At 57.4% G+C, this 23,667-nt stretch overlaps 1 protein-coding gene and 1 long non-coding RNA gene across 6 annotated transcripts; one reads left to right on the forward strand and one right to left on the reverse strand.

Moving 5' to 3' along the window:
• Nucleotides 1-770: 770 nt before the first annotated feature.
• Upf1 (UPF1 RNA helicase and ATPase) lies at nucleotides 771-23,590 on the forward strand. Of its 5 annotated transcripts, none has more exons than XM_048342593.1 (24): nucleotides 774-1,065; nucleotides 10,917-11,056; nucleotides 12,922-13,011; nucleotides 13,964-14,131; nucleotides 14,247-14,427; nucleotides 14,652-14,813; nucleotides 15,161-15,278; nucleotides 15,433-15,531; nucleotides 15,749-15,875; nucleotides 15,965-16,124; nucleotides 16,192-16,310; nucleotides 16,629-16,793; nucleotides 16,872-16,986; nucleotides 17,356-17,499; nucleotides 17,683-17,896; nucleotides 19,881-19,998; nucleotides 20,084-20,240; nucleotides 20,409-20,551; nucleotides 20,867-21,041; nucleotides 21,136-21,217; nucleotides 21,653-21,814; nucleotides 21,906-22,123; nucleotides 22,207-22,329; nucleotides 22,535-23,590. In XM_048342593.1, exons 1-23 carry the CDS (start codon nucleotides 835-837, stop codon nucleotides 22,324-22,326), a joined length of 3,408 nt encoding a protein of 1,135 aa, XP_048198550.1. In that variant the 5' UTR covers nucleotides 774-834; the 3' UTR covers nucleotides 22,327-22,329; nucleotides 22,535-23,590. The 5 variants fall into 5 exon arrangements, with proteins under 5 accessions (XP_048198554.1, XP_048198550.1, XP_048198551.1 ...); XM_048342594.1 differs by having other exon boundaries at nucleotides 15,767-15,875; XM_048342595.1 differs by having other exon boundaries at nucleotides 15,161-15,245.
• On the reverse strand, nucleotides 3,228-19,484 carry LOC125348951. Its single transcript, XR_007210431.1, has 3 exons — nucleotides 19,349-19,484; nucleotides 10,794-10,798; nucleotides 3,228-3,238 (listed from the first exon to the last, which is right to left on the reverse strand). It is a non-coding gene; the product is annotated as an uncharacterized LOC125348951 (long non-coding RNA).
• Nucleotides 23,591-23,667: the final 77 nt, after the last annotated feature.

A 23,667-nucleotide genomic window follows, 5' to 3' on the forward strand; every position in this document is an offset into this window, starting at 1 on the left:
ACCAAGGGCCACGACTTACTCCGCGCGAGCGGCCCCACTTCACAGATGGGAAAACCGAGGCACTAGGGGCTTCCGGTCCCGCCCCCAGGCGGGTCTTCCGGGCCCCCTGTGGGCGCGGGGATGTGGGTGCGGGTACAGGCCGCAAGCGCCGGCTCCCTCCCCAGGACCGGGGGAAAGAATACACAGAATCACCCTTCTGAAATGGGCTGGAGACGCAGCTCGGTGTCCAGCACCTGCCCAGCGGGCTTGAGGCCGCAGGTCCGCCCCGGGAATCGCAGGAAAGACGTCAAAGAAAACACAAAAAGGAAGAGCTAGAAGCAGCTGCTCCGCCACCGCCCCGCCCGTCGCCCGTCGCTCGGGCGTCACTAGGCAGCGGTTGGGGCGGAGCCAACTTCTCGCGTTGCCGCCGCGGCGGCGGTTGGAGCCCCACCCCCTCGACGCATGCGCGCGGCGTCGTCCCGTCGTCCCGCTCGGCGCCGGGGCGCGGTTGGCCGTGCTTGAGGGGCGCGCGCGCGAGCGCCGGCGTCGTCCTCGCGCACGCGCACGACGACCGCGGCGGCGGCGGCGGCGGCTCGGCAGCGGTTCCTGCCGGGGGCTGTGCGAGGCGAGGCGGCTAGGCGGCGGGCAGAGGCGACGCCGGGAGACTTGTTGGCGGCTCGGCGTTCGCGGCCGGCGGCCGAGCCCGCGGGGAGGCGGGCGTTTCGGAGCCCCGCGGCGGTGGGAGGAAGCGCGGGGGCGGCGGCGGCCCGGGCGGTCTGCGCGGCCTGCGGCCTAGGCCTGGTTGGCGGCGGCGGCGGGCTCGAGTGCGGCGCGGGCGGCGCCGAGGCCGGCAGCATGAGCGTGGAGGCGTACGGGCCCAGCTCGCAGACGCTCACCTTCCTGGACACGGAGGAGGCCGAGCTGCTGGGCGCCGACACGCAGGGTTCCGAGTTCGAGTTCACCGACTTCACGCTCCCTAGCCAGACGCAGACGCCCCCCGGCGGGCCCGGAGGCCCCGGCGGCGGCGCGGGAGGCCCGGGCGGGCCCGGAGGCCCGGGCTCGGCGGCCGGACAACTCGACACGCAGGTGAGCCGCACATGGCGGCGCCGGAAGCGGCCGGGCGGCGGAAACCCCGGGTCCGGCTCCGGGTCCCCTGGCTCCCCTTTCCTTCCAGCGGCTCCGGGCTCTGGGGCCCCCGGGTATCCCTTCCGGGTTGTTGCAGTGACCCAGCTCGGCCTGGGGTGACCGGGCCCCGTCCGCCGCGCGGCCCAGCCCATCTGTGGCCGTCGCTCTCCGAAACCCCCGCTTCCTCGCGCGACAGTTTCCCCGGGCCCGATGACCCCAGCTGTGTCGCTGGCGGGGACCCCGGCCGGTTACGTAACCGGGGTCTCCCTGGGAAGTTGGATTGGTCCGGGTCCGGGCCCTCCGGATGGGCCGCGCCGATCCCCGAGGTTACATAACCCGGCGGCCCCCACCGGAAGTTTGGTTAGCGCGGCGGCCGGGGCTGGGAGCCGGCCGGGCTGGGATGTGTCAGGTGCGCACTTCCGGGCGGGTTCCTGGGGTGCTTCCCCTCTTCCCCGGCCGGCTCGGTGTGGGGCCCCGGGGACCGTCGTACTCGATTCTCTGGCGGGGAGGAGCTCCCAGCCCGCCTGCCACAGGTGTCTCCGGGCCGGACCCGGCCCGAGCCCGGCCCGAGCTCAGACCTGGCCTGGGTGGAGTCAGTCCTCTGGCCTGGCCGCCCATTTGGTCTTTCTTCTCACCCCTAAAGGAGAAGCGCACAGGAGGGCACCTGTGCGAACAGATGTGCCGGCACCCAGCGTCCTTAGTTTTGTTTACTTGGGAAGAAGGAGGGAAAGGGCTGGGGGAAGGCTTTGTCACCGCCACTGCCCCCTCTGTACCTCTCTGCCTTCCATGGTTGTGAAGACTGGGGTGGCAGCTGCTTGTTCCTCTCCAACCTGAGGGAAAGGTGGTTGCCAGCGTAACCTGGCCACACGCTGCGCCTGTACACCTGTGCTTTTCGGGGCAGCTGGAGTGTAAAATGTCTCTGCAGCCTGGAGGAGTGGTGGTGCTACCCTGTAATGCAGGGTGGCTGGGCAGAGGGGCCTGGGCAGGATGAAGCTCCAGACCTCAGTTGTTTGCGAGGGGCTGTGGGTTGCAGTGTCAAAGGTGAGGTGATCCCATCATTACCTGCCCCCTCTTCCCCATTGAGTTGGGCACCTGGCACTGCTGGCACGAACCCTACTTAGTTCCAGGGCCCTGAGGACCGCAGAGCTTGGCTTTGGTTCTTAGGGAACTCCAGGACCTGCTTGCCTGGAGCCCACCTCGGGGCCATCATTTGGGTCTCAGGAGGAGCAGGGAAGTGTGGCTATGATCTCAAGGGGCTGGTTGTCCCTGGATGGCTGGTGGCCTTGGCTGTGTGCAGTATTGGGGAAGGGGTTCCTGGCTGGACAGCTAAGCTTCTGGGCAGCCTTTCACTTGCCCCTTCCATCAGGGGCTGCCAGCCATCAAGGTGCCCCTTTTAAACCGCACTGCTCCAGTGCTATGGAAGTTGCCCATGGCTCACCCACTGAGTGCCATCCAGTGTCGCTTAGTACTAGTCAGAGTGGTGTCACCACCCCCAGAATCAGTTTTAGAACCTTTTATCACCTCAAAAGAAGCTCCACACGCCTCAGCTCCTCCTGGCTTGGCTAACCTGGGCTGGAATGTTTTAAGGATGACAGGTGGGTGCCACCATACACAGCCATTGGTTGAGATAAAGTCTTATGAACCTTTATTCCCTGACTGGTTTCAAACATTTCCCAGTGTCTACCTCCAAGAGAAATCAGTAATATTCCATTGTGTCACTAGACCAGTGGCATTTACCCATTTTGTGAGTGGCTCTTGTGCTTGTTGGTTGTTGTGGACAGGGCTGCTCTGTGAAGTTGTGGTGTCTGGGTTTCTACATGGCAGTGTAACTGCAGTGAAGTTGCCCGGTCCTGGGTGCCCCTGTGAGAGGTGGCCACAGTGCTTTTCTGTGGGCAGCTACTTGGGCTGCCAGGTCCATTGGTGCTCATCCTGCACAGTGGCTCATCTCTCTGTGGATGTGGAGGCAGATGGTGGGCAGGGCTGGCTCACAGAAATGCAGCCCTCATCCCCAGATGTGAGGCGCTCGCCCAGGCCTGCTTATTGGCCAGAGGTCTGGGACAGTTTTCTTTCTGAGCATCTGTCCTTTCCTGGGCCTCCCCTGCCTCACAGGACCCTGGACAGCATTGCAGAAGTGCTGTGTACACTTGTTGATTGACTTGCCAATGGGATGCTTCCTCCTGCGCTCAGGTTCCTGAAAACCCCAGAGCTGGAGCCAGGACTCAGTGATGGAAAAGGGAGGGGAGGGGAGCAGGGGAGCTCCCTACTGTGCCATACCACACAAGATAGTGCCTCAGAATTACTACTTGAAGTGGAAAAGGCCTGAGACAGGCTAGGACTTTGCTCCTACAGCCTTTAAAGACTGTGTTGGTTAAAGTTTGCCAGAGTAGAGTTGGTTACAAAAGAGAAAGAAGGGTGGGTGGCAGAGGGCACAGGAGACCTGGAGGGGGCTGCATTCTTTCCATGGCAGCTTTGAGTGTCCTCCTATGGTGACAGATGTCTTTGCAGAAGTACAGGCTGGAATGTAGCTTAGTGGCAAAGCACTTGTCTAGCCAGTGCAATGTCCTGGTTCAATACCCAGTACCAGAAAAGACCAAAAAAACTAGTTAAAAAAGAAACCCCAAACAAAGAAGTACAGTTGACGTGTGGCTTTGTGTGTCAGTATTTCTCAGTGAGACTTCAGACACACAGGTACATCTGGACTTGTGTTCTCCACAGCCCAGGGCTCAGCACCATACAGCACAGACAGGGAAATCCACCTCCTGTGGCCTGTAGGTGCCACTTCCTGATTCTCAAAGAACTTTCTAGGCATCCAGCACAGGCTCCTCCTGCTGTGCTGGGCCTTGAAGCTGCCCCTCTGCTTCTTCCTCTTCTCTTATCAAAAGTCTAGAGCCAAGCCTCCCTAGTTCTGTTCAGTCACAGTTCTCTGTCTGCAGATACCACTCTGGCTGGTCACTGGAGGCAGGAGGAAGCCACAGCCCTCTCCAAGCCCTGGGCTGGACTTAGCTGCACCTCTACTACAGGAGCCAGCGCTGGCAGAGCTTGGCCCTGACTTTTTGTTTCAAGACTAGGACTCAAACTCAGTACCTGATGCTTTTGTTCACTGGTTGGCGCTCTGTCAGCTGACCCAAGCCTCCAACTCCTGGCCCTGACATAACACTTGAGACCTGGCTTCCACTGGATAGGCCTCTTTCACAAGCCCTGGGGGTCCAGGCGGCAACTTCTCCCTTTGTGCATTTCATTTCTTTTTTTTTTTTTAATTCAGGCAAGAGAGAAAGTTTATTACCGAACTGCTGGCCTGTGGCCAAGATGATCCATGGCGGGAGAGAAGGGAGAGAGAGAGAGCGACCCCCACCCAGCCCTGCCTTATATCTAGGGCAGGGGCAAGGGGTGTGGCCAGGTGGATTAGGATGTGACCTCAGGGAAAGGGGAGGTAACTGCCTCCAGGTCTGCAGGTTACCCAGGTAACCAGGTGGAGACTTAATGAGGTGGGGGCAGCTACATGGAGCCCTCAGGGAGAGGACCTAACATTCCAGCCTTTTAATAGTTATGAAAAAGGACGAAGACTCTCTCTGACTGCTTCCTGCTGGCAAGGGGCATCGGCATTAGGGGTAAAAGGCAGAAATGTGGCTCCTCCTGGAGAAGGCGAGCAGCAGGGTCCCTTGGTGGTAGATGCCAGTCCTTGAATGAAGCCTGGAAGAAGTCTCATGAGGCAGGGGCTGGGCAAAAAAAAATATTAAGGCAAAAGGAAGGGTTTAGGGCACAAAATTAAAAATTGGATGACTTGGACAGTTCTTTTTTTTTTTTTGGCCAGTCCTGGGCCTTGGACTCAGGGCCTAAGCACTGTCCCTGGCTTCTTCCCGCTCAAGGCTAGCACTCTGCCACTTGAGCCACAGCGCCGCTTCTGGCCGTTTTCTGTATATGTGGTGCTGGGGAATCGAACCTAGGGCCTCGGGTATACCGAGGCAGGCACTCTTGCCACTAGGCTATATCCCCAGCCCCTGGACAGTTCTTATACTCAGGCATGGACATTAGATGGACAAGCTACTATCTCTTGATCCCCCGGCTCTGATTAATATTTTGAAAGTGCGAGACAAAGTGACTCCATTTAGAATGTGACATAATTCTCCTCTTACTCCTCTCCATGATCCTTGTTCCCTGAACTGGCTGAGTCCCAGGGGTCTAAGTGCTTGTTGCTGGGATGGCTTGCCCCCATTGGCATTCATGGGGTTTGAACTCAGGGCCTGGGCACTGTCCCTGAGCACTTCTGCTCGAGGCTAGCTCTCTACCACTTGAGCCACAGCTCCACTTCCAGCATTTGGCTGGTAAGAGATCAGTCTCTTCAGCCATGCTTCCAGCCTGGCTCTTCGCTGGTTAGTTGGGAGATGGAGTGTGAGAGAGATTTTCAGCCCGGGCTGGCTTCGAACTGTGCATTTCATTTCTCTGCCTAGTTCTGGCCTGACTAGGGAGAAGCTAACACCACACCACCTGTGAGGTTCTGGGGGCCAGGATAAGCCGATTTCTGGTAAATTTCATACCTGGGCCTCTGTAGAGGATGGACGCCCACCCACCCCGTGTCCTCAGTCACTTCTGGGTTGCCTCCTCCCTTCCCCCCTCCCCCCCAGTTCCTCTCTGGTGTGGTTGAGCCCTGGTAGAGAGGAAGTCCTTGGCCCGTTGTGTGGTCTCTGATAGAAAATCACTATGCTGCCAGGCACCAGTAAAGCACACATGTAATTTCAACTACTCAGGAGGCTGAGATAGGAGGACTCTAGTTTGAAGTGGACCAGGGCAGAAAAGTCTGTGAGATTATTTGTTTATTTATGGTACCAGTCCTGGTGCTTGAACACGGCCTAGGCGCTCTCCGGGAGCTTTTTTTTCTCATTGACTTTCCTATACAGCTGGCTTCTCATTGTGATCCTCAGATCTCAGCTTCCTGAGTAGCTAGGATTACACTGTGAGTCAGGGGATTCTTTAATTAACCAAGAGAAAGCCAGAGGAGAATGTGAGACCGTGAGTTCAAGCCCCAGTATTGGCACTGAAGTGTGGTTGTCTTTGTGCTATGACTGCTGTCATGTTCAGGCCAGGATATCAGGCAGCAGGTGGTGACTGTCACCCTGCTCTCCCAGTTTGCAACTTTAACCTCGGGGGCTGGTATCCTCTCTCTACAGTACAGCCAGAGCAGAGTCCTGCTCTGTCCTGTCACATGGAGTTGACCACCTAGCTGGCACGTACTGTGTGTGCGGTTGAGGGTGGTCATCTATGGGGCTCTGGGGAAATCCTGGCCCCCTGAGACTAGTGTTGCCCTCAAGTTTCTACCACTTTCAGACTGCACAGAGAATGGCACGCTGGCCAGAATTGGGCTCCATCTTCATCCTTCGTAGGAAACATTGGGACATGGTTCCATAGAAGAGTAGAGGGCAGATCCGTGCAGGGCTCCCCACTTCCTCCATCTCTCGACTTCTCAGTTCTCAAGTTCCCTGTGCCTAGGAAGGCTGAAGTAGCTCTAGGATGCTTTCTGAATCCTTTTTTGGTGGCTGAGTTACCCAGTGGACATATCTAGAAGCAAATGTGGGGTCTGCACCTCTGCGTCGGCGAGTCCCTCTTCCCCTTGGGCTGATTTTGTTTGTTTTCTTGCCAGTCCTGGGGCTTGAACTCAAGGCCTGAGCGCTGTCCCTGGTTTCTTGTTGCTCAAGGCCAGCACTCTACCACTTGAGCCACAGAGCCACTTCTGGCTTTTTCTGTATATGTGGTGCTGAGGAATCACACTCAGGGCTTCATGTATGCTAATCAAGCACTCTACCATTAAGCCAGTTTCCCAGCCCCTGCCCTCTTCCCCCTTGGGCTTCGTCTTTATGTGCTGCATGGCAGAGGCCAATGCACAGGCACCCTCTGGGGTCCTGTGTCTCACTCTGCAGCACCCTTCTTCCTCCTGAGCCCCTAGCAGTGCAGCTCTTTGTGGTAGGTGCAGTGGGTTCTGTGCCAGGGGTGACTGGTGCTGGTGCTGTGTGTGCCAGCTCCCACACAGAGCAAGGGTCCAAGGGCCACACCATCAGCAGCACTTCCAGAGGGGTGAAGAGGTGGACTGGGACTGTTGGAGTCACTTCTGTAGATTAGGGATAGCCCTGGCCTCCAACTAGTAGAGAGAGCAGGGTAGCGTGCTGTTGTGGTTTCAGATAGCCACTGGGGAATGGGGCCTGGCAGGCCTACCAGTGGAACCTTGAGGAGAGGCTTAGAGAGGAGGGAGGCCCAGCCTCTGGCTCTGCAGCTGAGGGGAAGGAGCAGGGCGGTTCGCTTTCTGTAGGCTGAAAATTTTTCAGAATAAGTTGGAAATATCAGCTTCTGTGCAGCCAGGCACCCTGAGGGGGGCGGCGAATCCCCTGTGTTCTCTTATTTAGACCTTGCAAATGGAGAATAAATGGTGAGTCACTTTGTGTCTCAGCCTTATGTTTTGGAGGACAGACTTGCTCTTAGTGATGCTGTTGGGTCCTCTTGGGGCGCTGACTCCCTACTAGGTATAGGGCTACAGCAGGGATGGGGGCAGACATGGTCTGGGAGCCCAGGGAGGTGCCTTTTGGACAAAGCTTTGAAGGGCAGAACTGTTCCTGCTGAGGCCGTGGGGTAGTTGTGCAAACAAATGTGTTGGGGCACTGAGTAGTGTGGTACCTGGTAAGTTTGCAGTGAGCCTGTGGTCAGGGTACTCGACTGCTTTTTTGAGTGGGACGCTTTCTCTGTGAGCAAAGTGGCCTTTCCAGTGGCAGTCTCTGGCAGGACCCTGCAGGTGCTAGTCGGTGAGTCACATCCACAGCAGGTGAGGGGGCTTTGGGGCCTGCCCTTAGGCCCGGTGTGTGGAGACAAAGACCACAGGCAGCTGCTAGCCCTCTTCCCACCAGGCCCCGCCCCAGTGCATCTGGGTCACTTATTTTAGGGCTGTTTCCAGATGTGTTTATCTCTGGAGTTTCAGAGTGGGTGGAGAAATTGCAGTCCTGGGTGCTTGTTTGATCAGGAGCAGGTAGGCAGAGGGAGAGAGTTCCTCTTCCCCCCACCCCCCTGCCCCAGCTTGGCTATCTTCTAGAGTTGTGGAGTGGCCTTAAGCTTACTGAGACCCACTTGTGCCCTTGGCCAGGGCAGGGCAAGTAGGTATGAGATGAGCAGTAAGTACGGCATCCAGGTGGTGTGAGGTCCTTCACCCTCTGCTGCCTGTATGCAGGAAAGCATCTTTTTTGTGTGTGTGCCCATATTAGTGCTTGAGCTCAGGGCTCTTTAGCTCTTTTTGTTGTTCAAGGCTAGAGCTCTACCACTCCAGCCACAGCTCCACTTCTAGCTTTTTGGTTCTTAAAGTGCCCTGCCCAAGGTGGTGGTTGTGGACTTTGTGGGAGCAGAAGGAGACGGAGCTGCCCAAGTGTTGGAGATGACTCTGCAGACATCTCATGTGGAGCTCCTGGGGGCTGTTCTGGGTTGTAGACCATGGTCTTGGCCCAGGCTCTACCTGCAGAAAGGCCCACATTGTATTCCTGCCCTGCACACAGACAGCAGCTGGGTTCGGCACTGGGTGTCATGGGAGTACCTTCCCCTGCCTGGAATGGAGGTGGTGGGCTGACATCCATCAAAATTGTGATGAGCCCAGCCCACATCAGGGACAAGTGAACAGACTTGTTCATGGCAGAAGTGGGGTGGCCCTGGGGAGGAAGGGCTTGGGTTTTCCTATTGCCGTAGGTGTAGCAGCACCTTCACAGCCTTCTCTGTCCTGCCCAGGCTGATTCTCCCACAGTCACAGAATGGAGCGTGGCTCCTAGTGCTTGTGCTGGTGAGTGGCAGAGTCAAGTGATGAGGAGAGGCAAAGGTGCAGCCTGTGAGGCTGATTCTCACACTGCTCTGTGTGGATGCTGGCAGGGCTTGGCCAGCCTTAATGATTTGCAGGCACAGGTGCTGCTGGCTGAAGTGATAAGTGTGTCCAGCTTTACTAAGTAAGGGCTAGATGGACATAGGGGACATGCTCGGTGTCACACTCATAGAGGAAGGACGGCCCGTTGCTGCCCATCCTGGGCAGTACTGTGTGAGTGCTTAAGCGAGGGCAGTGCTGCAAGATGGAGGAGAACACTGGAGTGAACACCTGAAATGATTCAGGCTTGAGTTCAAGGCTGGCCTGGTTCCATAGAGGTGGCCTTCACTCAGGCTGGGAGGGGAGGTCAGAACGTGGCTGTTGAATGACAAATTATGTTTTGTGTATTTTTCCTTTTTTTTTTTTGCCTGTCCTGGGCCTTGGGCTCAGGGCCTGAGCACTGTCCCTGGCTTCTTTTTGCTCAAGGCTAGCACTCTGCCACTTGAGCCACAGTGCCACTTCTGGCCATTTTCTGTATATGTGGTGCTGGGAAATTGAACCCAGGGCTTCATGTATAAGAGGCAAGCACTCTTTGCCACTAGGCCAAACCCCCTGTTTTGTGTATTTTTATGACAGTGTTTCTTGAGGGGGTGGCCCTAGAGTTTGAACACAAAACTGCACAATGGCTAGGCAGGTGCTGTACAGATTGAGTGATGCCCACAGCCCCCTTGGTGTTGACTAATTTTTGAGAAAGGTCTTACATTCAGGCTGGCCCAGCCTGCAGCCCTGCCTGTACCTCCCTTGTAGCAGAATGACAAGTAAGTGCCCCATCCCAACTTCTTTTCATTATTTATTGGTACTGTACTAGGGTTTGCCCTTAAGACCAGGGTGTTCCTTAGCTTTTCTGATCAAGGCTGTCACTCTGCCATTTGAGCCACAGCTCCACTTCTGGCTTTTTGGTGATTAATTGGAGGCCAAGAATCTCACGGACTTTCCTCCCTGGTCTGGCTTTGAACTGCCATCCGTTAATCTCAGCCTCCTAAGTTGCCAGGGCTAAGAGCGTGTGAGGATCAATTCCCACACCCCGTGCACATGTACATCCTTCACTGCTTCTGTGCCACAAGTTCCTGAGGTGGGAACTTCCAGGGGTGTGGGCTTTTCCAGTGCCAGATGGTTTCTACTCTGTCTCACAGCTCAGACCTGCCTGCCCTAGTCACTGACAAGAACTGCTTGGCCCAGCCTCCTTCCTGTTGAGGCTCCAAGGGAGGCATGAGGAACTTTGGCCTCAGAGCCAGCTTGGTGGGTATGCATGGCAGCCCTTAGTGCTGCATCCCATCAATTCACATTTGGTTACTGTGAAGCCAGCCTGTGTTGGAGTTCACCACTCTGAAGTCAGCTGAAGTGGCAAGGCGGGTCTTGTGGGGGACGAACGGGATGGGCCTTGCAGTGTCAGGCTGCATCCAGCATGGGTGGTGAGGGAGGGGCTCTGTCATGCTTTTCAGCTCCTGCAACTGGGTCACACTGTGTTGTGGGTGGGTGGGCGCCTAGTTTTTAAATTTTTCTTATTTTAAAATTCATATATACATATTTATAAGTGTATCAATCCTGGTGCTTGAACTCAGCCTGGGTGCTCTCTCCCTGAGCTTTTGTGCTCAAGGCTAGCACTACCATGTGAGCTACAACTCCATTTCCTGCATTTTGGTGGTCAATTGGAAAAAAGAGTCATGGATTTTTCTGCTTGGTCAGGATCCTCAGATCTCAGCCTCCTGAGTAGGATTACAGGGGTGAGCTGTTGGTACCTGGCTATATTTATTTATTTTTTAAGTAGTTGTACAAAGGGGTTTCAGTTCCACAAGTCAGATTGTGAGCAGACTGCACCTTGGTCAGTGTCTAGGGCCACTTTTGACCCAGTAGAGTTGGGGATGCACCCCTCGTGCTGCTGAGCAGCCCATGGAGAGCCACATGGGCTCCTAGTGATGTCACTGTTCTGTTGTAGGTCGGACCTGAGGGCATCCTGCAAAATGGGGCTGTGGATGACAGTGTGGCCAAGACCAGCCAGCTGCTGGCCGAGTTGAACTTTGAGGAAGATGAGGAGGACACTTACTACACCAAGGACCTCCCCATTCATGCTTGCAGGTGGGTACCATGCTGGGCCTGGCCCAACTGGGGTGGGCATGACTCTCAGAGCTCTCAGCAGGAGGGTAGTCCCCTCTGGCTCCCAGTACAGCACCCACTGGCAAGGAGAACATTCCAGCCCTTTCTGGGGGGGCTGCAGGCTCTTGAAGGGCCCTACCTCTCTGGAGAGTTGGGGATGAAGAGTGGCTCCTTGTACTGACCAGGGTCACCAGCGTGGGCTTCCTTGCCCTCATCACTGAGGTACAGGGATGAAGAGGTGCAGACACCTCATTTGGGGCCCTCCTAGCCAGGAGCCTGTAGACTAGGCCTCAGCTCAGCTCTCCTAGCCCTGGGGCATGCCAGCCTATGCCCATGAGGGCCATGATTTTGTCCCTTGGGCTGCTTGCTGGTCAACTGCCCTAGACAGCACTAGCACTTCCCCTGGCTGCACTTTTTCTTGGTCTCGCCCTCCATTGGGTGTCACTGTTAAGAGCTGGGAATACGGCCTAGTGGTAGAGAGCTTGCCTCATATACATGAAGTCCTGGGTTCGATTCCTCAGCACCACATATATAGAAAAAGCCACAAGTGGCACTGTGGCTCAAGTGATAAGAGTGCTAGCCTTGAGCAAAAAGAAGCCAGGAACAGTGCTCAGGCCCCGAGTCCCAAGCCCCAGCACTGGCCAAAAAAAAAAGAACGTCACTGTTGCTAGGTGCTGGTGGCTCATGCATGTAATGGATCACAGTTCAGAGACAGCCTGGGCAAGGAAGTTCATGAGACTCTTTTTTGTTTGTTTGTTTGTTTGTTTGGCCAGTCCTGGGGCTTGGACTCAGGGCCTGAGCACTGTCCCTGGCTTCTTTTTGCTCAAGGCTAGCACTCTGCCACTTGAGCCACAGCGCCACTTCTGGCCATTTTCTGTATATGTGGTGCTGGGGAATTGAACCCAGGGCCTCATGTATACGAGACGAGCACTCTTGCCACTAGGCCATATCCCCAGCCCTCATGAGACTCTTTATCTCAAATGAACCACCAGAAAACTTGAAATGGAGCTGTGGCTCCAAGTGGTCAAGTATTAGCCTTGAGGGAAAAGAGCTCAGGGACAGTGCCCAGGTACTCCCTCACCCTCCCTGCTGTCTCCCTGGTGACTGGTGGAGTAGGGAGGTCTGGGGCATCCCATCCACGCACCATGGATTTGTACACAAGCAGAGCTGTCTCTGGAGTCAATGAATTCTGGAAAATGCAGGCCAGAGACTTTGCAGGTGGTAAGAGGCAAGGTCCTCACATGCATTGAAGTTGCCAGAGGACAGTGACTTTCCATGGAGCCCAGTGGCCTGGCTCTGCCTGTGCCCTGTCTCTGGGAACACAGCGCCCTCTGCTGGTGCTCTGCTACCGCGGCGCTCCAGGCCAGGGGGAGGGGCCAAGATGGCCTGGGTGTTTCTACTGCTGCTGAGCTTACCTAGAAGTGGCTCTGCCTCCACCCAGACACCCCCCACACTCCACCCTAGGTGCCATCAGTGCAGTAACTGCCACTATGTTTGTTGGTTTGAAGACGGTTTTTTGTTGGTCCTGGGGCTTGGACTTAGGGCTGGGTGCTGCCCCTAAGCTTCTTTTTGCTCAAGGTTAGTGCTCTACCACTTGAGCTGCAGCTCCACGTCTGGCCATTTAGTGATTACTTGAAGGTAAAGTCTCACAAATGTTTCTGCCTGGACTGGCTTTAAACCTCAGTCCCTTGAGTAGGATTGCAGGCGTGATCCCCCAGTGTCTGTCTTGAGGACACATTTAATGAAAAATTAAAGATGTTGTATGAAGGCAGAGTTTGATAAAATCCTGCCAAATGAAAGGCAGAGTGCCCACTTGCCGCTGTAACTGTTGATGTTTGGGCTTTTAGTTACTGTGGAATCCACGACCCTGCCTGTGTGGTGTACTGCAACACCAGCAAGAAGTGGTTCTGCAACGGCCGAGGGAATACTTCTGGCAGGTAGGTGTCCTCAGCAGAGGCGACTCAGGTACACTGGTGTCAAACTTGCACTCAGACTGTAGGATGGTGTCCTTACAGGAAGCCCCAGCTGCTGTCCCTGCCACAGAATCACAGGGGCAGAACCCCACCTGTATCCTCTTCTGGTCAGGGACTCCATGAGGTGCTCAGAGCAGGTGCTGAGGTCTCAAGATTGTGAGAAGAAAGCATCTTTAGGATGACAAATAACACTCCTGTCCCATTTTCACACTCTTCTGCGTGATACAAGTATTGCTCTGTGGGTATCCATTTTGCTGTGCAAGAAAAGTGGTAGTTAAGAGCTTCTGCTCAGCACAGCCAAGAACTGAAGCAAGCAAAGGGCCTGTGAAGCACCTGGGCTCCATGGTTGTGCCAGGGCCTGCGTGGTCAAAAGCTTGCTGGGGCTCTTTCAGGGAGCTTTGGTCACCGCCTTGTAGGGTAGTGGGTAGGGCAGGCTGCAGAGGCTCACTGCTTTAGGGGTGCCATGAGCAGGCAAATTAGCACAGTGAGGCCAAGGGCTAGGCAGAAGGGATGAAGAGCTTGGTGTTTGAAAGCTTGAGGTGAGATTTTTCCTGAGGATATGGCCCATCAAGGAAAGCCCTGGTGGCTAAGTGCCAAGTTCCCTGTGGGGAGTGTAGTGCCAGCCACAATTCACAGCTGGGAGTGTGCATTGCCGTGGAACGGCACTGGAGAAAGCACCTCTGCCTCCACAGTAGCCCTGCCTGTGGAGCTGTGTAGAGGAAGAACCTGGGAGGAGAGAGGAACTGGTGACCCCAGCTGTGCTGAGGAAGTTTCTGAAAGCTGGGGTTATATTTCCTGGGGAGCAGTTGGGGACGCCCTGTGGGACAGCAGAGGGGTGACCACACTGCTGAGGGGCCGTGTGAGGTACTGGAACTTTGAGCCAGGAGGCCGAGACTGACTGCTCTTTGGGTTGCAGCCACATTGTGAACCACCTGGTGAGGGCCAAGTGCAAGGAGGTGACTCTGCACAAGGATGGCCCCCTGGGGGAGACGGTGCTGGAGTGCTACAACTGCGGCTGCCGCAACGTCTTCCTGCTGGGCTTCATCCCTGCCAAGGCTGACTCGGTGGTGGTGCTGCTGTGCCGGTGAGGGCCCATGGGCACCTGGAGATGCATGTGTGCGGTTGGAGGCATGTGTGCATAGAGATGCATGCATGCAGGGAAGGCCTTCTGATGTGGGCTCTCTCATCCCTCACCCCAGGCAGCCCTGCGCCAGCCAGAGCAGCCTCAAGGACATCAACTGGGACAGTTCACAGTGGCAGCCCCTGATCCAGGACCGCTGCTTCCTATCCTGGCTAGTGAAGATCCCATCAGAGCAGGAGCAGCTGCGTGCACGGCAGATCACAGCCCAGCAGATTAACAAGCTGGAGGAGCTCTGGAAGGTGAAGGCTGCAGGAGAGCACTGTCCCCCCTCCCCCCAATCCTGTCCCATCCTGTCCCGTCCTGTCCCATCCCGTCCCCGCCCCACACAGAGGAAGATCATCAGGCAGACTCTTGGCCAGCTACCTATGCAGGACTTACAGCACAGTAGTTCCAGGAATGAGGTCTGCCTGAGGACGTGCTGTTGTTGGGCCCTGGTCACACTGGGCCCCACGCCGCCTTGCAGGAGAACCCTTCGGCCACCCTGGAGGATCTGGAGAAACCAGGTGTGGATGAGGAACCACAGCATGTGTTGCTGCGGTATGAGGATGCCTACCAGTACCAGAACATCTTTGGCCCCCTCGTCAAGCTGGAGGCCGACTACGACAAGAAGCTAAAGGAGTCACAGGTGATGTGTGCAGAACACCGCAGTCCATAGTGTGCTGCTTCCAGCCTGGCTTGGGCCCAGTGGCCCCAGCTCCCACTTACTTGGAGCAAGTGCCAGCCTGAAAGCCAGCTAAAAACCCTCCCAGTCTGCTTCACAGCTTTGCCTGAGGCCACCACTGAGATGGGCCAGGCCCTACCACATACCAGATCACGACAGCCCAGAATTGTCATTGCTTGCTGCCACCTGCTGATGGGGCTCCTGTGCCATCATCCCCTCATCTCCGCCCCGGTGGAGTTCTGGCCCAGCCGGGGGTGCCTAGGCCTGTGTTCATTGGGGGCTGATTGGGCTCTTGTTTTCCATCTGCCCAGACTCAAGATAACATCACGGTCAGGTGGGACCTGGGTCTTAACAAGAAGAGAATCGCCTACTTCACTTTGCCCAAGACTGACTCTGGTAATGAGGATTTAGTCATAATTTGGTTAAGAGGTGATTTTAAGTTTTAAAATACTTGTGACTATAAGTAGCGTAAAATTCCTAGTTCCCCCTGCCCCCCCCCCCTTGTAACGTGTCCCCTTGATTTGCACTCTGGAGCTGTAGTGTGGGAAAATAACCCATTCTCTTCCCATTTTTGCACTGCAAGACATGCGGCTCATGCAGGGAGACGAGATTTGCCTGCGGTACAAAGGGGACCTTGCGCCCCTCTGGAAGGGGATTGGCCATGTCATTAAGGTCCCTGATAGTATCCTTCACGTGATGAGGGAGCCACTGGTGGGAGGAAGGCACAGGGTGCTGGTGGTGCCCCCTTTTGCTTCCCTGAGGAAGCCATAGCAGTGCTGTCTGGGGTGGCACCACGGGGGCGTGGCCAGATGCCCCCGCTCTGCTGCCCCCTCCCCCTGGGTGTGGGAGTGCAGAGGGCACAGGAGTGGCCGGGGAGGTGGCTTTGGACAGAGAAGCAGGCTTAACTCAGCGCCCAGATTACGGTGATGAGATCGCCATTGAACTTCGCAGCAGCGTGGGCGCCCCCGTGGAGGTTACCCACAACTTCCAGGTGGATTTTGTGTGGAAGTCCACCTCCTTTGACAGGTACACAGCCCTGCGCTCATCTGTGCAGCCGCACGCTGTGCATGGCTCCCACACAGAGAGCAGTGCACCTGACCCTGCTCTGGTCCCAGGATGCAGAGCGCCTTGAAAACCTTCGCTGTGGACGAGACCTCGGTGTCTGGCTACATATACCACAAGCTACTGGGCCACGAGGTGGAGGATGTGATCATAAAGTGCCAGCTACCTAAGCGCTTCACGGCACAGGGGCTCCCTGACCTCAACCACTCTCAGGTACCCTGGCCTCCCTGTGGGGTGGAGGTGGGGGCGGGGCAGTCCCTCTTGATACCAGTCCTTGCAGGTGTATGCCGTGAAGACTGTGCTTCAGAGGCCGCTGAGCCTCATCCAGGGTCCACCTGGCACAGGCAAGACCGTGACGTCAGCCACTATTGTATATCACCTGGCTCGGCAGGGCAATGGGTAGGTGACAGGGCTCTGTGGGCAAGGCCCGAGTGGGTGGTAAAAACAGCGGGGTGCCCCAAGGCCAGCACTGTCATTTTGGCCTTTGCAGCTGGCCATCATCCCAGTGAGGTCTGGTCAGGGGCATGGGCTCCTTTGTACTGTGTCATGTCTCAGGCCATGGGGGTGGCATGTGTGCACAGGCAGCTGCAGATGCAGGGCAGCACTCGTGCCTCTTCTCAATCACAGCTGTTAGGGCTGGAGGGAGACAGGCTTGGCCTGCTCACTTCTCCCTGTGAGACAGGACGCCCTGGGCTGAGTTGTCCACTTCTTGCCCAGGCCTGTGCTGGTCTGTGCCCCAAGTAACATCGCTGTAGACCAGCTGACGGAGAAGATCCACCAGACCGGGCTGAAGGTGGTACGCCTGTGCGCCAAGAGCCGCGAGGCCATCGACTCCCCAGTGTCCTTCCTGGCCCTGCACAACCAGATCAGGAATATGGACAGGTGGGGGCCTGGGGGCCTGGAGCTCAACCCCACCACCAGCACTGGTGGAGCCAGCCATTGACCTGCCTCTGCTTGCAGCATGCCGGAGCTGCAGAAGCTGCAGCAGCTCAAGGATGAGACTGGGGAGCTGTCATCAGCGGATGAGAAGCGGTACCGTGCCCTCAAGCGCACAGCTGAGAGAGAGCTGCTCATGGTGAGTACCCTAAACCCAAGCTTGTGTTCTGTTTCTGCATGGGCTGCCTGCTCAGGGCGGCCCCTAGTGGCGGGCCCCTGCATCTGTGGCAGGGCCCCTGGTAGCAGCCATCACCAGGGCCTGGCTTGTGGGTATTGTTTAGGAGGGCTGTGGCTTTAGATGCTGTGCCGAGCAAGACGCGGCACTCAGGCCCTTGTAGGTAAACACCAGAGATGGCATGTTGAGTCAGTCTGGTGGTGTGGCAAGACCCTGTATTGGAATGGAAGTGCACGTGTGTCTGGTCTGGAGGGTGTGGGGTGGGGCACTCTGGCATCCTGGCCCTGCTGATGTGGACTGTGTAGATTTTCAGATGTCCCTATGCCCCCACAGAATGCTGACGTCATCTGTTGTACCTGTGTGGGTGCGGGCGACCCGAGGCTGGCCAAAATGCAGTTCCGCTCCATCCTCATCGACGAGAGCACACAGGCCACAGAGCCCGAGTGCATGGTGCCTGTGGTCCTGGGGGCCAAGCAGGTGGGCTCCCCCTCCCTTGCGAGTTCTGTGGGATGGAGTGATGTCACTGGCCTGCGAGTGGTTCCTTGAAGGGGGCTCCTGGCACACTCCCAAGTGGCCCAGAGGGGGGAGTTAGAAGTGGACCCTGCACTCCCTATGATAGCCACTCACTCTCCTATGTCCTCCCTCACATCTTCCCCACAGCTGATCCTGGTGGGTGACCACTGCCAACTGGGACCCGTGGTGATGTGCAAGAAGGCGGCCAAGGCTGGGCTGTCGCAGTCACTCTTTGAGCGCCTGGTGGTGTTGGGCATCCGGCCCATCCGCCTGCAGGTCCAGTACCGCATGCACCCTGCCCTCAGCGCCTTCCCCTCCAACATCTTCTATGAAGGTTCACTGCAGAATGGCGTCACTGCAGGTATGGCCTAGGGGAGCTTTTGTGAGGGAAGCTGCCAGGGTGCATGGGCAACCTGGGGTATTAGGACGCCCCATGTTCTGTAAGACCTGCGAGTGAGTCACTTGCTCTATGGAGATCAGATTCTAAACCTCAGAGCCCCCACACGGAGCCTATCCTTCCATGTGCCTCCTTGACCCACATGGATCTACACTTGGAACTCTGCTGATGGGATGGCTAGATGCCCAGCAGGCCATGCCAGGCCCTGGGTGCTGTCCATCCACGCTCTTGTCAGTAACATGGGTGATGAGAGCAGGGCTCATCTCATAAGACACCTGGGTGCATGGGGCCTTACAGGAGGCACTCACCTGGGACTACACTGTGTTGCTGCACAGCAGTCTTCCCAATCAGAGCAAACTTGTCCCCAGATACTCTTCTGAGAAAAGTCATAGTGTGGCAGGGCCACCATCAGCAGTAAAGACGTGAGGTCAGAGGGTGTGGTAGCCAGCACAGGAGGCCACATGCCTGTCCACATGTAGGGACCATGGGGAGCATAGGCTGCTGCCAGAATGGCATCAGGTGGAGTCACTGCCGTCCATTTCCCCTCCATCCACCTGTGCCAGTGCAGGAGGATAGAGCCTCGGAAACTCCTCAGACCCCAGGTAGCACTGTGAGGGCCACAGTGAAGCCACTGGAAAACAAGGCCACTCTTCCCTTAGTTTACCCCCCCCCCTTTTCTTTTTTTTTTCTTTTTTTGCCAGTCCTGGGGCTTGAACTCAGGGCCTGAGCACTGTCCCTGGCTTCTTTTTGCTCGAGGCTAACAGTCTCTCATTTGAGCCACAGCGCTACTTCTGGCTTTTCTGTTTATGTGGTGCTGAGGAATCGAACCCAGGGCTTCATGCATGCTAGGCAAGCGCTCTACCACTAGGGCACATTCTCAGTCCCCCTTTTTTCCCTTTCTTTCTGCCAGTCCTGGGGCTTGAATTCAGGGCCTGGGCACTATCCCTGAGCTTGTTTTGCAAGGCTGGTGCCCTTACTCCTTGAAGCGCATCTCCCTTCTGGCTTTTTTTTTGTATGGTTAACTAGAGATGAGTCTCACAAATTTTCTTGCTAAGGCGCAGCCTTCTGAGTAACTGCGATTACAAGTGTGAGCTACCAGCACCTGGCAGGTCTGCTTATTTCCCATGTCTACTCAATATGAGCTTTGCTTTATGCTGAGGCGCAGTCAGGGTCCTGCTGGGAGTGGCCTGCAGCCGCGTTGGAATGCTCAGCCATTTCCTGATGAGGACTGGAGGCTTCCTCCGTGAGTTGCCATGGGGCTGCCAAATGTGGGTCCTCTATGGCCGCCTAGACCCCTGTTACTCCAGGGCCTCCATTCTCCAGCCCGGCTTGAAGCCCACCCTAGTGCCAAGCTCTTGTGCTGTGTGTGCTCTTCCATGGTTGTACAAGTGTTCAGTGTGGTGAGCATGCATACACCTGAGTGCCATCACACACACCCGCCTCACCAGCACCCAAACTTGAGGTGTCTTGCCTTGCAAGTGAGCCCCGGCCAGTTTCCTGCAAGCCTCATCTTTGCCAGCTGTGTGGCCCGCCACTTCCTGGTGCTGCCAAGGCCCAGCCCATGGTAACCCCAGCTTCACTGGGGTTCCCCCAGCCCTGCCCATTTGATTCTGAAGTGTGTGGAGGGCACCGTGGGGCTTTGTGGGCTCCTGTGGATCAGCAGCCCACACCCCACACTGCCCATCATGCACAGCAAAGCCACCCACATTGTCCAGGCCCACCAGCCAAGCCATCTGTCTGGGTGATGATGGTGGCCGGCAAAGCTCAAGGGTTCCGTGGGAATTCTCTAAGATGGGGTAGTGACGTTTCTAGAAAGACTCCTGTGCCCTTGTTGAGGAAATGTGACTACCCGTGGCCCTGCTCTATCCCACCCGCCACTGCCTGTGTCCACCGGCCATGGGGCAGCTCTTTGCTGCCTTCTCCTCACCCCTGTCCTCCCCGACGGCAGCTGATCGTGTGAAGAAGGGCTTTGACTTCCAGTGGCCGCAGCCCGACAAGCCCATGTTCTTCTACGTGACCCAGGGCCAGGAGGAGATCGCCAGCTCGGGCACCTCCTACCTGAACCGGTGAGTGCCCCCCTGGCTGGCAGCTGGGTACTGGGCACGGGGCGGGGAGCCCACGGGCACCAGTATGAGAGCCAGATGTCATTAGGACTGAGGCCGCGAACGTGGAGAAGATCACCACAAAGCTGTTGAAGGCGGGAGCCAAGCCCGACCAGATTGGCATCATCACGCCCTATGAGGGCCAGCGCTCCTACCTGGTGCAGTACATGCAGTTCAGCGGCTCCCTGCACACCAAGCTCTACCAGGTGGGCCCTGGCGGGGATGGGGGGCAGACGGGGTGGCCACACAGCACCCTAGGGTGTGGGTGGAAGGACTTGGGGTCTTAGGCACTGTGGACAGTGTCTGCCTGCTGTGCCATGTCTGTGTGGCGTGGGGTCCTGGAAGCTGCTGTCTGACGCCCCTGCCGCCCTCAGGAAGTGGAGATCGCCAGCGTGGACGCCTTCCAGGGCCGCGAGAAGGACTTCATTATCTTGTCCTGTGTGCGTGCCAACGAGCACCAGGGCATCGGCTTCCTCAACGACCCACGGCGCCTCAATGTGGCACTCACCCGAGCCAGGTGCGCCCGTGGCCCATTCAGGCACCAGCGTCTTGGAATCCATCATAGGAACCTGATGATTCAGCTCTGCCCAGTTATGGTGGCTCTGAGGCCATCATGGGTCCCCCCATGATGGCGAGAGGGTCTGCATGGGGCACTGGTTAGCTGCTGCCCTACCCTGACAGGATTGAGCCCTGCTCACACTTCCTTATGCTGTGGTGGTGTGTGGGGTCCCTGAGGCTGTTGACCGGTCTGTCTCGGCCTAGATGACAGGCGGGCAGGTGGGTGCACACTGGATTGTGAGCGCTGGGCCATTAGCACACATACTTACTGCAGGTATGGCGTGATCATTGTGGGCAACCCAAAGGCCCTGTCGAAGCAGCCTCTGTGGAACCACCTGCTGAGCTACTACAAGGAACAGAAAGCGCTGGTGGAGGGGCCGCTCAACAACCTGCGCGAGAGCCTCATGCAATTCAGCAAGCCCCGCAAGCTGGTTAATACAGTGAACCCTGTGAGTGCCTGCGCTGCTGGGAGCCGTGGGAACTGGGCCACCTGTGGCCCCTGCAGGTGTGTGACACATTCCTCGCTTGCCTGCCGCCCTGTAGGGGGCCCGTTTCATGACCACCGCCATGTACGATGCCCGTGAGGCCATCATCCCCGGCTCTGTCTATGACCGGAGCAGCCAGAGTGAGTCCCGCGCCCTCCAGGCCCATCCCAGTGCTGTGGTCCCATGCCGCTCTCCTCTCCTGCCCATCCCCTCGCCCACCCTGCCTCTGGTGCTCATGTTCCCCCAATCCTGCCATCCTCCTGAGCCCTGGGCTGTGTGGGAACCTGCCTCGCCCATCCATCCCTGCTGGTGTGCGGGTACCTCCTGCCTCCTTCCCGCTGCCGAAGGGAATACCTCCTCCTCTCCCCACCCCCATGCAAGCCGGGCCCAGGCCCATTACTCATGGCCTGTGGTCATAGCCGGCTGTGTTTTTGCATTGTTGGGGAATCCCTCCAGCACCCCCACAAGCAGGCCGGCCAGCAGCATGGAGACTGAGGTTTGGGGCTCTGCACCTTCCTCCCGGCAGGGCTGGGGCAGGTGTTCCCATGGCAATGTGTGCGGGTGGTGCCTTGCAGGCCGGCCATCGAACATGTACTTCCAGACCCATGACCAGATTGGCATGATCAGCGCAGGCCCCAGCCACGTGGCCGCCATGAACATTCCCATCCCGTTCAACCTAGTCATGCCACCCATGCCACCTCCAGGCTACTTTGGACAGGCCAACGGGCCTGCTGCGGGTGAGCCGGCGTGGACTGGGCCCAGATGTCCTCCCCGCAGCCAAGGTTCCTGCTTACCACTGAGGTTCTGACTTTCAATCTGACCTTTCAGGCCGGGGCACCCCTAAAAGTAAGACTGGTCGTGGGGGCCGCCAGAAGAATCGCTTTGGGCTTCCTGGGCCTAGCCAGACCAACCTCCCCAACAGCCAGGCCAGCCAGGATGTGGCATCACAGCCTTTCTCGCAGGGCGCCCTGACGCAGGGCTACATCTCCATGAGCCAGCCCTCACAGATGAGCCAGCCTGGCCTCTCCCAGCCTGAGCTGTCCCAGGTGGGCCCTGTGCCGTCCCCGGGGGGGGGGGGGTGTGCTGTCCTCTGCAGGCCCTGCACTCACCTCCCTGCTCCATCTTCCAGGACAGCTACCTTGGGGACGAGTTCAAATCCCAGATTGATGTGGCACTGTCGCAGGACTCTACCTACCAGGGCGAGCGGGCCTACCAGCACGGCGGGGTGACAGGGCTGTCCCAGTACTAGAAGGCAAGTCCCCTGCCCCTGTGCTGTCTGTAGCCCTTACAAATTTGGTATCCCTTGGCACAAGGCTGGAGGTAGTGGTGGGGTGGTGCTGACTGGTGCTACCCAACATCCCGGGTCCCCAGAGGGCCCACTGTAACAGCCTTGCTGCCTGGGCTCTCCCTGGTCCCTGGCTGCCCCCAACCGCCCCCTCTCCTGTCCCTGCCCACAGGTGGCGGCAGAAGAGCTAAGCTTCGTGGCTTAGTCCATCAGCATCTTATCCTGGGTAATAAAAATAAAATAAATGGATACCTGTTTTCCACTGCTAAAACTGAAGCACCAGTGTGTGAGCGACAGGAGAGGGCGAGCTGCGAGGGAGGAGCCGAGACCTGAGGAGGAGGAGCAGGAGGAGGAGGAGCAGGAGGACGACGCGGAACAGCAGCCGCAGCAGCAGCAGCGCCCGCTGGCGGCGAGAGGAGCAGCAGCAGCGGCAGGAGAGCGCCCGTCCACCCGCCCAGCCCAGGGCCCCGAGACTGCCGTGCACCCGGAGGGCGGAGACCCTCACTCAGAGTAGCCCCTTCCTCTGTTCTGTTCTTTCTTTTCTCTTGGATGAAAGGGGACTACGTTTTAGCAGAACAAACTTCACATTTCTGCCCCAGTGGGCTCCCCACGGGCGGCAGCGCAGCCGCCCACCTTCTAAGAAGGGTTCCTTTAATCTAGGAGGGTGTTTGGGGTTTTGTTTTTATTTTAAGATTCTCTCCGAGGAGTACTGAGATCTTCCCTAAGTCCTAGTGGCAAGCCGGGAGAGCAAGGCCATTCCACAAGGCAGTTTCCAGGAGCCCCAGCCCAGCAGGCAGCGCCTGGTGCCCATGCCTCGGTTCTCAGTTGCAGCAGTGCCTCAGCCTCTCCTGCCCATGAGGGGTGCAGCCAGACCCTGGGACTGGCTGGAGGGCGGTGGGAAGGTCCTGCGGCCAGGGGCTGACTCCCTGGGGTCCATGGCAGAGATTGCGGATGGGAAGCCGGGCCTGGGCCCTGTGCTGCTTTGACCCTGAACCCCAGCTCTGCTGGTGGCTGCCACCAAGCTTGGCTGGGCGGGGGTTTATCACTGGGCACAGAGGCTCCATGCTGGGCACCTGCCTGGCCCCACACCCTTCCCACGCTTTGGGCACCCCCTCCCCGCAAGGCCCCACACTGTTCCACGAATCAAGGAGCATCTGTGCACACAGTGTGACTTGGTTTTTGATCAATTTGTTTTAAGCTCTTGTCACAAATAAAACGTTAACAAACAGTGGTGGCCTTTCCTGGGGTGGGGCTGGAAGGAAAGGAGCGGACCGGCTGGGCAGGGGCGCGGGCGCCTCCCGCAGT

This window comes from Perognathus longimembris, chromosome 3, assembly GCF_023159225.1.
Source record: "Perognathus longimembris pacificus isolate PPM17 chromosome 3, ASM2315922v1, whole genome shotgun sequence".
In the NCBI taxonomy this organism is placed as follows: Eukaryota; Metazoa; Chordata; class Mammalia; order Rodentia; family Heteromyidae; genus Perognathus; species Perognathus longimembris.

What these genes read in the sequence shown, in the direction of transcription:
- Upf1 (XM_048342593.1), top strand. Translation starts at nt 835, where the DNA reads ATGAGCGTGGAGGCGTACGGGCCCAGCTCGCAGACGCTCACCTTCCTG. An exon ending in AGTCATAATTTGGTTAAGAG is followed by an intron (nt 15,279 to 15,432) that starts GTGATTTTAAGT and finishes TTGCACTGCAAG; the next exon opens with ACATGCGGCTCATGCAGGGA. An exon ending in GTGGCACTCACCCGAGCCAG is followed by an intron (nt 20,552 to 20,866) that starts GTGCGCCCGTGG and finishes TACTTACTGCAG; the next exon opens with GTATGGCGTGATCATTGTGG.